At 46.7% G+C, this 15122-nt stretch overlaps 1 protein-coding gene across 11 annotated transcripts in view; it reads left to right on the top strand.

The window, feature by feature from the left end:
• Slc17a2 (solute carrier family 17 member 2) overlaps positions 1 to 12377 on the top strand; it is a 19599-nt gene extending 7222 nt beyond the window's left edge. For 6 of the 11 annotated variants that reach the window (XM_015494093.2, XM_015494094.2, XM_015494097.2 and 3 more), the window contains 9 exons: positions 1911 to 2144; positions 2229 to 2316; positions 4208 to 4294; positions 5654 to 5772; positions 5891 to 6052; positions 6505 to 6637; positions 6721 to 6868; positions 7619 to 7709; positions 9034 to 10522. In XM_015494093.2, coding sequence (XP_015349579.1) covers positions 1911 to 2144; positions 2229 to 2316; positions 4208 to 4294; positions 5654 to 5772; positions 5891 to 6052; positions 6505 to 6637; positions 6721 to 6868; positions 7619 to 7709; positions 9034 to 9168 — 1197 coding nt within the window. In that variant the 3' untranslated portion in view covers positions 9169 to 10522. Of the gene's footprint in view, positions 1 to 1910; positions 2145 to 2228; positions 2317 to 4207; positions 4295 to 5653; positions 5773 to 5890; positions 6053 to 6504; positions 6638 to 6720; positions 6869 to 7618; positions 7744 to 9033; positions 10523 to 11338 lie in introns of those variants that run through there. The other 5 variants (XM_015494099.2, XM_015494098.2, XM_015494100.2 and 2 more) reach the window with 5 other exon arrangements.
• The last annotated feature ends 2745 nt before the right edge of the window (positions 12378 to 15122 follow it).

Here is a 15122-nt window from a genome sequence, read left to right as displayed (position 1 = left end):
CTCCTCCTCCTTCTTCTTCTTCTTCTTCTTCGGTAGAGGAGATGTAGGAAAATATGTAAAAGACTGTAAAATGGAACAAACAGACTACGGGTATCCTCCTCAGTGGAAAACCGCTGACTACATGCCTCCTTCTGGGCTAGCCAATTGGATTTTGATATCTGCACCTTTCACTGTTCTTAAGTTATTTTGCAGCTCTGCAGTTATATACAGTGAATAAAAATGCAAATGCTTCTTGTCTATAGCTTTGCAAATGAATTCTGTCCTGTGGAGAGTCACCTTGTACACTCCTCCTCTCAACAACCCCCATCTCACCCAGTTGGATAAACCAGTTTTGCCGTCTATTTAAAATCCATTTCAAAATGACTGCCCACTTTAATATGTGTGGTTCTTTGAATCTTCCTTTGAACGAGTTGTAACTGCTTACTGATACCCTCATTGATCAGTGAGTTAAATATAATCTGTGTCACAGTGCATTTTATATTTGTATGAGAATCATGATTCTACCAGTTTTAAAAACTATTCTTCAAACTATCCTTTACTGAATGTCATTCCTGCAATTCACAATTCACAATGTGATTTCATAATGACATTGGACCCAGAGTGACTGTAATTACCTCCCTACCTCTAGTCTTTCCATCACCCATTCTACCGCTTTCCTGTGCTCAGGACTTTCAAGAGGACAAACGCCTGCGTCCTCCAGACAGGCTGTGCCTCTCTAGAACTTGGTCCTCAGTCTCAGTGTGCTCTCCTCTCTGCTGCCTGTGGCCCAGGGAAAGTCTGGGCTGACTCTGCCACCGTCCCTTAGTTTCTGATCTCATGGCATCGTTACAAATGCTGCAAGCCTATTTTTGCTGTTTTATCCAATAAGAATCAATTTTCCTTTTTCTCTTCATACAAAATTTATAGTCATTCTTCAAAGAACAGTTCAAAGACTGCTTCCTTCCTGGGCCTTCCCAAGTAATTCTTCCCTTTTCTCAAAGATCCCATTTTATTTATTTCACCCTCAAATATTAATTCTAACATGAATCATATACCTGTGCTATTTCTGATTATTTTATATGAATACAATATTTCTAATATTTTTTTTTTTTTTTGGATACTGGGGGTTGAACCTAGGGGCGCTTAACCACTGAGCCACATCACCAGCTGTTTTCTTTTATTTTTTCTTTGAGACAGAATCTCACTAAGTTGCTGAGGCTGCCTTTGAACTTGTGATCCTCCTGCCTCAGCCTCCCAAGCCGCTGGGATTACAGGCGTGCACGACCGTGTCTGGACAATGTTTTTTATTTTATATTCTTTGTCTATTTAATTTATAATATGATGCCATCCATGTATCTAGTAGACAACCAAAAATTGTTCACTGAGTTATATTAGAAGAAAAGTGTGATCTTCTACATTTGTAAAGTGTGTTCGGAATTTGGCTCTTCTAGGGCAGACTCTAATTTCCTAACTTGATAATTCTTTTTAATTAGGGGGTTATTTTTTGTAAGAGTTTATTAGACTTGTGTTTATATTATTCTTTCAAAGGAGAGTTGGTGTCACTCAGCTTTTACAGACTAGTTTAAAGGAAGCTCTGAGTTAACAGGTGAATTGCATCTTGGCCACTCTTTCCATTTCCTTCTTCCCATCTTCATGTGGGTGACTGTTGACCTTGGTCTCTGATTTTCTCTCCTTCTAAGAGAAGCTGACTAGAGGTGAAAAGGTGGAATATGTGAATTAGGTTAAAGATAGAGAGAAAGAGAGAGAGAGAGAGAGAGAGAGAGAGAGAGAGAGACATAGGTATTTTACTGTAGGGTCTCACCTACCCCAGGAGGTTCTGACTATAAATAGACTTTCATGAAAGGACCTTGTAGCAAGGAGTTTTCTTTATTCTTACTTATTTATTTATTTGCTTTCATCTTTTTTTCCAGGCCTCTGTGTATCAGTGGAGCCCAGAGACTCAGGGCATCATCTTTAGCTCCATCAGCTACGGGATCATCCTGACTCTGATCCCAAGTGGATATTTGGCGGGGATCTTTGGAGCAAAGCAGATGCTGGGTGCCGGTTTGCTCATCTCTTCCCTTCTCACCCTCTTCACCCCACTGGCTGCTGATGTCGGAGTGATCCTGGTCATTGTGGTCCGGACAGTCCAGGGCATGGCCCAGGTATCCAGATGCTTGCTCATTCTGAGTGGGGTACAGATTCCCAGTTCTGCGAAAGAGCAGAAGTCATACCGCTTTTCGTTGCAGGGAATGGCGTGGACAGGCCAGTTCACAATCTGGGCCAAGTGGGCTCCTCCACTGGAACGAAGCAAGCTCACCAGCATTGCGGGCTCCGGTAAGGGCAGGCACGCGCCCCAGGTTTGCCAACTGGTCCGGCCTTCAGTGGCCTTCCCTCTAGAAATCAGAGGGCTTGGGCAAGAGGGGAAAGTGCTACTGAAAATTCAAGAACATGGCCAGGTACATACGGAAGGAGGGGGACATCTGTGCGATAGAGACACCAGGGCTGAGAAGCAGAAAAGCCCCTGGGAGCCCGAGTCCAGCAGCCCTGTGGGAGAAAGGCTAGAGCTTTAGGGATGGCACAATGGAGGAGGTCAAGTGGACCACCTGAACTCCATTTTAGCAAGGACACTGATGTGAAAACCAAGGCCACCAGAGCTCAGAGCGGCAAGGAGATGAGTTCCCAGGGCCTGAGCCATGAGAGCCACTTTGCTTTCTGCACTAAGGAGTCCTCGCCTCGGCCCTCTGGTGTGAGGCGACTTCCTTCTCCGGGGAGGGGAGTTAGGGAGGTGGAGATGAAATAAAGACCCAAATGCAAAGAGCCAGTAGGCAGTACAGCTGGGACTTGAGCCTGGCAGTCTGGTCCAGAGTGCGCACCCTGGTCCTGGTGCTGGACCTCCGTCCAGCGTGCCTGGTCCTGCTGGGCCCTCTACCGCCTCGCTGCTTTCCCCAACCCGAGGAACAGCCCTGCAGAACCGCTTTCCCTTCCAGCTCCTCACCCCCAGGTCCCACAGGCAGCCACGTCTGTGAGATCCCCTCACAGCAGCTCTCCTGTCGGTCAGTGCTGTCCCCACCTCCTGTATTTCAAATGCTCCCAGCTGGTCCTGTCCTCTAGATTGGTTTCTTCCAGGCTCCTCTTCCCATCAAAGCCAAGTTATCTTCTTAAAGTTCGGATGGAGCATCTCTGCTCCATTTCCTGGGCATCCTCAGAGTGCTCCTTTATGATCAAGGAGTGGAGAACAGGAGGCCGTGAGGGTGCTCTGCCCTCTGGTCCCAGCCTGCGTTCCACTTAGCTCCCTCTGTAGCAGGGCTCTGCGGGCTTCAGTCCCCCAGGGTCCCCACTCATCCTCACTCTGCTCCCCTGCACTCTCCTCCACGGGCTTCTGTCCCTGAAGAGTTCCCTGACCCTGGTCTTCTTGCCTACATGCCACCATCTTATTGCTTGGCTCATATAAAAAACTCTTCCATCTTATAGTCACTGTTAGTTTATCCTCATGGGTATTTCCATAGAAAACATTATAGCTTTATTTTCATATTTCTATCCTAGACCATTTTCTGAGTTGGAGACTGAATTCTATAACCCATTAATAAATGATGACCACTAAGGGGTCATAAAGTCAAGTTAGTGGGTAAAAATCACTAAAGAGTGAAAATGAATAGAATAGACGCTGCCGGGTGCTTTGCCATGGTAAAGTTAGGTATTGGTTCATGAGACTTTGGTTGGAAGCATGTGCGTGTCGTTGTGTGACAACTGTCTGCCTATTTGGTGTATGCCATGTTGCTGTGTAAGATGTATCTCCTGCCATGACTCTGTGGAATATGTTGTGGTTGTTTCAAGGTCTACAGTGTACTATACTTGGGATAGTGGGTTTTTCCCTCTGGACCAAAAGGTCCTGAGGACAGGGGCTGTGGCTTATTAATTTCTGTGCCAAACTCATATGGTGCCGTGGGACATACTGGTGAGCTGTAATTGAAGAGTTTCTAGGACAAACTAGGGGGCTTAGCGCTGGCTGCGTTGACATGGGGAGTCAGTGAAGACCAGGGACATGTCACTATTATTTATTGATGCCAGTCACCTCGCAGTGTTAATGGGAAGAACTGTGAGCAGGGACCATGCTCCCACCACTCAGTAAGGCTGAGTCAGCCGCCTCACCTCAGGGACAGGGTCCAGAGGGCTAGACAGTCTCGCCTTTGCTGATTTCCTAAGTGTCTTCTCCTGTTCCCTTCAGGGGCAGCGTTTGGATCCTTCTTCATCCTCTGTGTCGGGGGATTGATCTCCCAGGCACTGGGCTGGCCTTTTATCTTCTACATCTTTGGTGAGTCATCATCTCTGAGATCCTAACACCTTCCTGGGCATTGGTTTTGATACACCTTCTTCTCATGTTAAGAGAAGATATCCTCATTAAGTGGAAAATGAGGAAGAACGTCAAGGTTTGGTAACTTTCTTAATCTTTGGGGACACCCCATGCACAGGGCAGAGGAGATAACTCCGCACTGGTGCCAGCTTCTGACCAGTCAGCAGGAAACCTTCCCCTTCTGCCCCATGCATCTGCTCAGAATCTGCACATCCAAAAGGCCTGGGCTATGTGACTGAGATGTCACAGCTGGTTGAGGACATCTTCAAGACGTCTTCACATTGTGATATAATTGTTCTGCCCGTGATGCCGTTAACCTGTTCTCCACAAGCTGAATCTTTCTAAGCTCAATTCAAACCTCTCCTTCTCCAGGGGGCCTCCCAGGACCTACACCACCAGATCCAGCTGTTCTCTCCTTTATGATCCTGACTGATATTTCCTCTCCGGGTTATGGGGGGGGGTGCAGTCATCTGTGCCCCCTTCTCATTTTCCTTCTAGATTGGGCGATGCTTGAGGCAAGGAGTCATTAGATAATAAGTTCTATTTATCACTTTGATGGCATCAGAGTGTCTGAATCTTATCTTAAAAAAAATGGATGAATACTAGTGGAACAAATCAAAAGAGCATGAGTCCCCAAAGTATTTTACCATAGAATATTATTCCAGTGACAAAGCCCAGTACTGAGACAAGTTTCTACCATTGTTCTTTTTATCAGAGCCACATGGTGTCAATAAAGATGGCTCTAGCTTGGGTTGCTTTCTCATTAGTGAGGCTAACCCCAGATGTTTGGTGTCACACGTTAACCAGGTATTATCAAGAAGTATTTCCTCTGGGAATCCGTAATGGATGTGGTTTGAATACAAATAACACTCTTGCAAATGTGCTGGAAATCATTCTGGCCACACTGACCTCCTGGCAGGTTGATTCATGTATGTATAAGTGCTTTCTGTCTTTGGTCCTGACTCTTATGATCTTCCCAAGCAAGGCAGTAATGTGTGTCGTGCAAAGTTGCTGCTAAAACACATACTACTATAAACCTGAGAACGAATAGTCGGCTGGCAATGGTTGGCTCCTGCCCCTGACATCTGTAGAGGGCTCTATTGGTGACAAAAGGCAGATCTGCTCTTGGGGGTGGTATCTGAAAAGGTTCTGTGGAGGAAGTAGCTTCATAGGATGGGCAGAAAGAAATGGAAAATCTATGCCTTCGAGGTGGCATGCTAAAATGACATGGTGTGGTGGAGCAAGGCAGGACGCTGCACAGGACTCTGCCCCCACTGGTGCACACACCTACCTGGAGGCTGATGTGTCCCCACTTCCCAGGCAGCATGGGCTGTGTCTGCTGTCTGCTGTGGTTCACGGTGATTTATGATGACCCTACGCATCACCCGTGCATAAGTGCCAGGGAAAAGGAGCACCTTGTGTCCTCTCTGGCCCAGCAGGTACAATGGCCCTCCCAACCCGTGGGCCATGGGGAGGCGCCCGGGCAGGTGTGGGCCTCCAGATAGAGGTGTTCTCTAGTCTGTCCCATCCCCAAGCTGATTAGATATTTCCTTTCAGCCCAGTTCTCCTAGACGATCTGTCCCCATAAAGGCTATGGTCAGATGCCTGCCGCTTTGGGCCATTTTCACGGGATTTTTCAGCCATTTCTGGCTGTGCACCATCATCCTAACGTACCTGCCCACCTACATCAGCACTGTGCTCCATGTCAACATCAGAGAGGTGAGTCGCCTCCTGTACTTGTGTGCAGTTCGTGACCATGACAAGAGCTCGGTGCCTCCTGCTGCATTTTGTCTTTGCTTCTAACTTGAAGTTGAGTCTGAAAGTGGCCCTGCAGTGATGCCCATGTCACAGACGTGGAGATGGGACACGGGCGGGATGACTTGCCTGAGGTTGCAGGACTGACAATCAGAGCTGCTGCAGCCTCTTTGCCCTAACCACTCTGCTACACTGCCATGCCACCTGCATCTAAAGCTTCTCTTGGAAACTAGTGACACTCTCCCTGGAGACCAGCTGGAGGGGTGCTGTTTCTTTCACCTTCCCGTGTGGCGAAGGATGCACGCTTTCCTCAAACAACTCAGGAGGATGGGGACAGGCTAGTGGCTGGTCTGTGTGACTGAACACTGGAGGCTAAATTCGCGTCTGTAACTACTTGTCCGATTTCCTTCCTGCAGAGTGGGGTTCTGTCCTCCCTGCCCTTTATTGCAGCCTCAAGCTGTACAATTTTAGGAGGTCAGTTGGCAGATTTCCTTCTGTCCAGGAAACTCCTCAGCCTCATTGCCGTGCGGAAACTCTTCTCGTCCCTGGGTAAGGACAGGCAGGAGGGTTCAGGGCAGCAGGCCCTTTTCAGCAGTGGCCTGAGGGGGCTGACAGGTGTCCTCACTGCCCAGGGCTCCTCCTTCCATCACTGTGTGCGGTGGCCCTGCCCTTCGTGGCCTCCAGTTACACCATGACCATCGCTTTGCTGATACTCATTCCTGGGACCAGCAACCTGTGTGACTCGGGCTTCATCATCAACACCCTGGATATTGCCCCCAGGTAGGAGCTCTGCCTGTCTCCCTGCTCCCGGGCACTCAGGCGTTAGGCCTCAGCCATCACCCCGTGGAGCTTCCCAGCTACTGACGTGCACCAGACGGAGGCGGGAAGGAACTAACTGGCAATGCAGTTCACGACCATGACCTGATGTAGCATTCTTAGACAAACTCCCAGCAATCATTTAGATAAATAGCTTCTCAAGCTCCCGACCAGAGATTAGACTGTGTGCTTTGGGAAAGGACCCAGAGACATCTGTTTTGGGAGTTTCTAGGGTGCTGACTGCATTGGCTACCACGCATGGATGGAGCATTGAGAGCCGACCCCTGTGCTAGAACCTTCTTATAAACCAGCACACCTAATCCTTACAGCTGTGCCCCCAGTGCAGGCAGAAGACTGGGGCAGGAGGGGTCACGTGGCCTGACTGTGGTTGCACAAGGCAAGAGCCGGACTAGAACCCGCACGGCTTGGTCCCCGAGTCTGTGTCCTGCCCTGTAAACTGCCTGCCAGGCTGAGTGGTGGGGTGGAGAAACTCAGCCACCCAGAGAATGGACCTCTGGTATTGTGGTTATTGACCCAGGGGGCAGGTGATTTCATGGTTGGTGAATACATCTCACCCTGATGTCCTTAGGAAAGCGAAAAGCCACACTAGGCACAATGATGTGCCATTAGAGAGGGGTTCACTGAAGATGAATTGTGCAGAAAACACAGGGGACTTTGCACATCAATCCACCCATAAAATCATCTTCTCCACAGATACGCAAGCTTCCTCATGGGGATCTCAAGGGGATTCGGCCTTATTGCAGGAATTGTCTCCTCCACGGCCACCGGATTCCTTATCAGTCAGGTTGGGATTGTTATTGAACATCTGCAAGTGGCAGGTATCATTTGAGGCGTTGGACATACACACGGTGCTCTTAAGTCGGTGGGGTCTGATGGGGGAGCAACAGGCGTGACAGGTACTCCCTGATCCACGCACCTGTAAGTCAGACGCAGAGGTCAGGTTTCCCAGGGGGAGGAAACAAAAGCTGGGTTTCTGAGAGTGAAAGGCTGTCCAGTTCATGGCAATGGGCCCCTTGGGTGCAGCAGATGGCAGGTCTGACTTCCTGTGCTGAGAAGCAGGAAGTCCTGAGTTCTGAGCACAGTGAACGACAGGTGTCATAGGAGCAGTGAGACGGAAGGCAGGGGAGAAGGAGGAGAGTCACCAAGACTCTTCAGGCTGAAACCACAAAGGGAACATAAAGTGTCCAAGGCTAGTTTGAAGAGACTGAGCTGTGGGGGAGAGTATGCTGGGCATGGTGAGGAGCCTGCCATGAGGTACGCTCCATGCTGGGGACCCTGAGTAGGAGAGGAAGGCAAGGGAGAAGGAGGAGCCAGGCTGGGATGGAGGCTGAGGAGGGTCAACTTTCAAAGCAAAGTTTTGTTTTTATTACATCAGGTTAATTTTGTGTTGGGGGCGGGGGGCGGGGGGCGGGATTGAACTCAGGGACACTCAACCACTGAGCCACATCCCCAGGGCAATTTTGTGTTATATTTAGAGACAGGGTCTTTCTGTGTTGCTTAGCACCTTGCTTTTGCTGAGGCTGGCTTTGAACTCGCGGTCCTCCTGTCTCAGCCTCACAAGCCACTAGGATCAAGGCGTGTGCCGCCGTGCCTGGCCATCAGGTTGATTTTTGAACCAATTGCTGAGAACCTGCTGTGACCTCAATGCTGGAAATGACTTGAGACATTCTAGGGCTGGGTGAGGAGGGTCGCTTAGGCAGACCAAGTGTAAGCCATGTGTCCCTGAGATGTCTACCTGAGGGATGGTTGTGATCGATGCCCAAACAAGGACACAGCCATGGGGTCTTGATGATGCCATTTTAGGCACAATTGGGAGTAATACTAAATTTTCATGAATGTTGAAATTCAAATTCTAGGGAAACGTTAGTGTCATTGGATTTATTTTTGTTAAAAAGATGACCATCCCAACTCAGAACCCATGTGCATTCAGAGGGACCTTGTTTCCTTCAGTTTCATGGACCCTCTACTGACTGAGGATGTTAAGTGTCTCCTGCACATTTTCCATTACATTCTTGGTGGTCAGCATCGTAGTGCACAACAGAGAGGATTTCTGTAGCTGCTGGAGGAGGAACTTGGGAGATTAATGATTGCCATGTTCTTATGTCCAGGATTCTGAGTCTGGATGGAAGAATGTATTTTTCTTGTCTGCTGCGGTCAACATGTTTGGTCTGATCTTTTACCTCACATTTGGACGAGCAGAAATCCAGGAGTGGGCCAAAGAAAGAACTCTCACTCGCCTCTGAGGAAGTGGAGCTGCACACTTAACTGTAGTACTGACTCTTGGCTTTTTGACATTTTTTACTTATCACCATTCTTTCTTTACATTCCTGACCATAGACATGGAGGATCTCAACTCTGGCTGAGTGTTCTGCCCTCTTAGGGAGCCTTCAACCATATTCTGGTGCCTGGGGCCTCCTCCAGAGATTCCAAAGGAATTGGCCTAGGGTGGAGCCCAGATACCACTAATTGTTAGACTCCCAGGAATTTCAACATGCAGCATCTGTATTGACAATTGCTGAACAAGGCTGAGAAGTCAATTCCTGTTGCTTTCAAATTTTCCTCTTTGGGAAGTACTAGATAAATAAAATCTATGTGAAAATAATCACTGATAAATACCTTCATGGGTGTGGTTATGAACACAGAGATCTGCTGGGAATTGCAGCCATATGCCAGAGAACTCAGCTCAGACCCCAGTTTTAAAACTGTAATCCAGAGAATTAACATTCATTGTTTTTATATGCTGTGAAACATGATGCTTATTTATGTGGTTTAATTCTACTAACATTTACATGCTAAAATTAAGCAGGGCATTTCAAATCTATTTAGATTTGGATTATTTCCATCAGGCAAAGCAGATATCTGTTCATTCCAGCTAAACTCCAGATTAAAACCAGAAAATGACCAGGAAAAGATTAAGTGAATGAGGTTAGCTAGAATTCAGGGAGATATGACAGAATTGGAAAGCTCTTACTGTGATGTGCGGGCAACAATGTGGGCACAGGGAAATGTTGAGACCAGGTAGTGAAAATCCCAGGGAGGGGAGAGAGGCATTTTCAGGGGAAATGACAATTTATATGGGGGAGGAAACTGCTAAAGGTGTGAAGGGATACAGCAAGGCCCAGAAAGGTAGGACTTCAAGGGAAGCTCCTGTGAGCCTAGAGAGGTCATTCTGCCTTCTCCATGTTCTCCTTAGTTTCCCCAGACTCTCCCTCACCGTTGGTCCAACGGAAATCGGTTTTGGCTCCGACACCTCAAACCTATCCTCCAGGTCATCTCCACACATAGCATATTCTGTTTGCCTCAACTTTTTTAGAGAAGTCCCCACCCTATGTAGAGCCCTGTTAGAACCACAGGACCAGAGCCACAGGGAGATTCAGCAGGTGAAGAGAATCTCCCAATGCTGATCGACAGGCTATTTTGTGAGATGTTTTAAGGAAAATGGAGGGTGAGGCCCACAGGGTGACGCTAATATGAGAACACATCTGCTGTCCGGATATTGACAATATATTGAAAAGGAGGATTCTTAGAAAACTCAAAGAAGAAAAGAGAAAGATAGTAAAGTGAACAGGAAAATTATATACAGGACATTTTTTTTTTTAAAAAAAAAGGGGGTGGGAAGCAACCAAATACAAAAATGGGCAAATGACTCAAACAGGGACTTCAAAAAAGAGAAATCTAAGTTGCCCATCTGTATAAAAAATGCAGTCAACTTCAACAGTTACTAGAAAAATGAAAATCGAAGCTCAAATGAGATACCATGACCCACTTAACAGGATGGATAAAATACAACAGCAGATGTTGGCACAGGTGTGGGGCAGTTGGAACTTTGTACACTAGGAATGTGAGTGTAAGTTAGAACTTTGGACAGCCACTTGGCGAGGTCTCCTAAAGCTAAGTGGGCGGTTTCCACAACTCAGACATTTTGTTTAGAATTTCACACATTTGCAAAAACATGCCCAGCTATGTTCATAGGAGCCCTACCAAGAGTGGCCCAAAGAGGAAAGAACTAAGTTATCTGGAAAGAAGAGAATAAATAAATAAGCCACGGTCCACTCACCCTGCAACAAGGATAGACAGACCTAGATGCACACGAGCACCGATGGTTCTCACGATACAACACGAGGAGAAGAAAACAAAAAGTGCATTTTGTAAAACAGACAAAATGAACATATCCTGCTAATAATCAAATTAGTGACTTTCCTCGGGCAGTGGTGGGAGTCGTGCTTGGATGGGGACTGGTGATATCTTAGCTCTTGACACTTGTATGGTGGCTCGACATACAGGAATGTGCCACTTGGTGAGAAGTGTCCATCTCTGAGGGTGCACTTTTGTAAAGGTGAAAAGTAAGACATTTACTTGAAATGTGTTCAACATTTCACCCATTTCAAAGTTTCTCTTCTCTCTTTGGCTTAGGTGTGACCTGCGGAGCACTTGGGAAGGGGTCTTGATCCTCTCCTTTCACGTTCCTCTTTGTCCCCTCTCTCCTCCCCTGATGGATCCTCTAGCATCAGAGCAGGAGGGACGCATCGGGTAATCCAGTTGTCAGCTCTCGGACCAAAGGCCAAGTTCCCAAACAGCAAAATGATGAGCTCAGGCTTCCAAGAGGCCATGAGCCTGGAAGCCCCGGTTTCCTTGAGAGGTAAGCACCACACCATGGTGGCCTGCGGGACTGGTTGTCTGGGTGTTCTGGATAGCATCCGCGTCAGAGACTCTCAGGCACCTTTCCCTGCTTGACGGTTTGAGGAAGAATCACCATTCACGTTTCCTAATGGCTTCAGAACAGAGGCGACTGTGAGCTGGCAGAAAGATCTGTGCCCTCCCTCATCCCTATGAATTGTTGTAACATGAATGTGCACACAAATTAATCCACTTTCCTCAAATAGCTTATTGCCATCTATTTAACAGTGAGATAATCTTTTCAGCTGTTAAAATATTATGAATTATATTAACATTTCTTAATGTCGAGCAATATTTTCCTTGATATTCTTTTACAGTGGGCTTTGATTCATTAACAGTTTATTCAGGGCTTGGTCTGCTGTGTCGGCATGTGGTCTGGCTCGGTATGATTTTGCTTTGTGTGAACATCAGGTGTGGAGATGAGGCGCATGCCCAATTCACAAAGAGAAAGAGACACTTTCCTTAAGCCCTACACCCTGAAAATGATGAACTGCTATTTTTTAAATGACTCTTTTTATCTAAAGACTTGAAAGTGTTAATTTATAAAACTACGTAGGCTTAAAGCCATTTTGAGGAGAGTTCTTTGATAACTTTCTCAATTTCCTTCATTGTATTGTTCTTTTAAGTAAGGGTGTTTACATTTTCCTTGATCAATATTGACTATTTTCATTATGTTGAAGGTCAATCCATTTTAAACGTAATGTAAAATGCTTTGGCAAAATATTCAAATGTTTTGTCAAATTATCTCTTCATAATATACTCATTTTTATCCATATCTGAGGTTTTGGCTTCTTTTTTACTTTTGAAATGATGTGTATATACTTCTTTCTGCTTCATTGGGCCACTTAGTAATTTACTGATTTTGTTTTTATATTTTATTTTATTTTGGTACTAGGGATTGAACCCAGGGGGTTTAACCATTGAGCCACATCCCCAGCCTTTTCTAATTTTTTGTTAAGAGACAGGATCTCATTAAGTTGCTTAAGGACTTGCTAAGTTGCTGAGGCTGGCTTTGAACTCACAATCCTCCTGGAGACTGCCCCAGAGCAGATGGGGATTACAGGCATGTGCCACCGAGACTGGCTAATTTACTTATTTTAAGTATTTATTTTTTTGTTTTAGGTGAACACAATATCTTTTTTTTTTTTTAAAGAGAGAGAGTGTGAGAGAGAGAGAGAGAATTTTTCAATATTTATTTTCTAGTTCTCGGCGGACACAAAATCTTTGTTTGTATGTGGTGCTGAGGATCGAACCTGGGTTGCACGCACACCAGGCAAGCGCGTTACCGCTTGAGCCACATCCCCATCCCTTAATTTACTTATTTTAAAGATAGATTGTCATTTGACTTTATAATTTTTTAACTTCATCTTTTACCAATCTTATTTCCTACTTCTCTTTATTTTGTTGACAAGTTTGTTTTGAGTACTTAGTGTATTTTCATTCACATCTACTTAATTATGAAAAAGGTTAAGTCTCAGAGGGCCGTCCGCTCTTCTCCAACTCACTTTTGTGGGCAGATTGCATTTTGATGTATTGTGCCTCTTTCATGGTTTTCTTGATACTTTAATTCTGCAGTTAATAACCCATGGAGTAAAGCAGCCACGGTGCCTTCCCTGTGCATCCTCTCATAACCGATGATGCAGAGTTCCTTTTTTTTCACATTGAGAAAAAGTGCTTTTTTTTTTTTTTTTTAAGTTTGTATCAGTGAGGATGTTTGTGTTTAGTTATTAAAACCATCCTGGCTTGGGTAAGCATGGGTAGGTTATTCACAGACACTGAGTGGAAACAGGGTCAGATGCTGCCGTGTCTTAGCTGCCGATGGCTCCCTGCTAAAACCAAGGGGACATGAACCAGCAGCGTCCATTCTCCTATCTCCCTGCTCAATATTTAAGGTCTCCCAGAGAATGGTTGGTGACATTTAGGTCACCCTCAGTGGGCAAGAGTTCTCCAAGATAAAATATTAGAGATATAAAGTCAATTTTTCCTTTTTAAAGTATGAAATAGGACCAGTTCCACCTAAGCCAGATACCGCTAAAGCAGAGTGAAGACACTTTTTTTCCAGGGACTCCTCCTCGCTGCCCCAAGTACCTCTGCAAGCCTCAGGACCGGACCGACGCAGGGAGGCCAAGCGTATGGAGACCCTGGATAGGATCCTTCTTCACGACGTTGCTTGAAAATTCAGGCCAGTCTGGCACTGGGAGCTCCACTATTTTTGTGGTTCTCAAGACTAGTCCTGGGAATGAGTGCCATTTATAGAGTGGCACAGGAGGATGCTGGCACACAACGGTTGGATGTAAATGTGTCCTTGTCCTCATACAGATAGATATGGGAAGGGACCCAAATGCATCAACAGGCTCAGAGTGGTGACCGAGAATACTATTTATAGGACCCAGATACTAGGGCACAGGAAGGTTGAGGACTCTTTCAAGCAGACACGTCGTTATTCCCACATTCTTTCAAATCTGATCAGCGCCTGTGTTTGTACTGAGTTCTTGTCCAGCAGAGCTGCTTGCTTCCTGGCTGCTCAGGAGCGGTGTGCAGAGCCGACGGCAAGAGTGAACTCAGGCTTACTTTGCGGGTTGCCGCATTTCTGTCCGGAAATCATAAGAAGCCAGGTGACCTCTTACCACGAATCCTAACTAAACACACCTGCAGTATTTGAAAGGGTTGCTCTTCCCCGGCCTTGCCTGTCTCAGTGGGGTGAACAGGCTCCCTGCCTGGGTCCGTCATGCTTGGTGGTGGTGCCCATGGGCTTGGTCCCATGAAGGGCTGCCTCCACACCTCGGAGAGCTGAGTGGTTCTGCTGGCTGCTGGATGGCTAAGCAGTCTTCATGGGGCCTGGGCTTTTCTCCATCTCCATCTGCTTCGCTTTGCTCCATGTTTGGCACTGCGCCTGGCACTGTTGCTAACTCAGCAGTTGCAGGGTCATTGCCCTGGTGCCCCAGGGACAGCTTATCACGGCATCTCCCAGCCTGCCCTGCTTTACACTCCGATGTCGCCATCACTGCTTCCCCAGGACCCGGCGGCTTTCTCTCCTCCCCACTCCTCCTCCCTTCTGTGGACTTGTTTCTTCGTTAGTGTCATTGCCCCTTGTGACCAGAGCACCTGCAAGCCCTAAGTCTCTGCAGGCATTGGGCCTTGGGGGTCTGTCCTCAGCCGTTGAGGATAATCCTGGCTTCCCAAGCTGCTGGTCTTGCACATATGTGTTCCACGGTACATATACCCCCCCCCCCAAAAAAAAAAGAAAGTATGCAAACATTCTCTCCCCTAAACTGCCTTTGGCACATTCCAGGCAGATTCAGTCACCTGCAGTGTCCTGTCTTACTTTAAGTAAAGTTCTGCTCTTTCATTTGTTCCCCCCGAATGACATCTTCTAAAGAGAAGCCACTGTGGTTTCCTTTAGTTTGATTCTTTAAAAGTAGCCCAACAAGAAATGGGTATGTGATGACAGTATTCTGAATGTGCATAACTAAATGAATATTTCAAGATTCTCTTCTGCTCTCAAGGTTTTATGATGCAA

Source organism: Marmota marmota, unplaced genomic scaffold (assembly GCF_001458135.2).
Source record: "Marmota marmota marmota unplaced genomic scaffold, marMar, whole genome shotgun sequence".
Classification (NCBI taxonomy): Eukaryota; Metazoa; Chordata; class Mammalia; order Rodentia; family Sciuridae; genus Marmota; species Marmota marmota.
The sequence above is the reverse complement of the archived record's forward strand: the minus strand, read 5'-3'. Positions and strand labels throughout refer to the sequence as shown.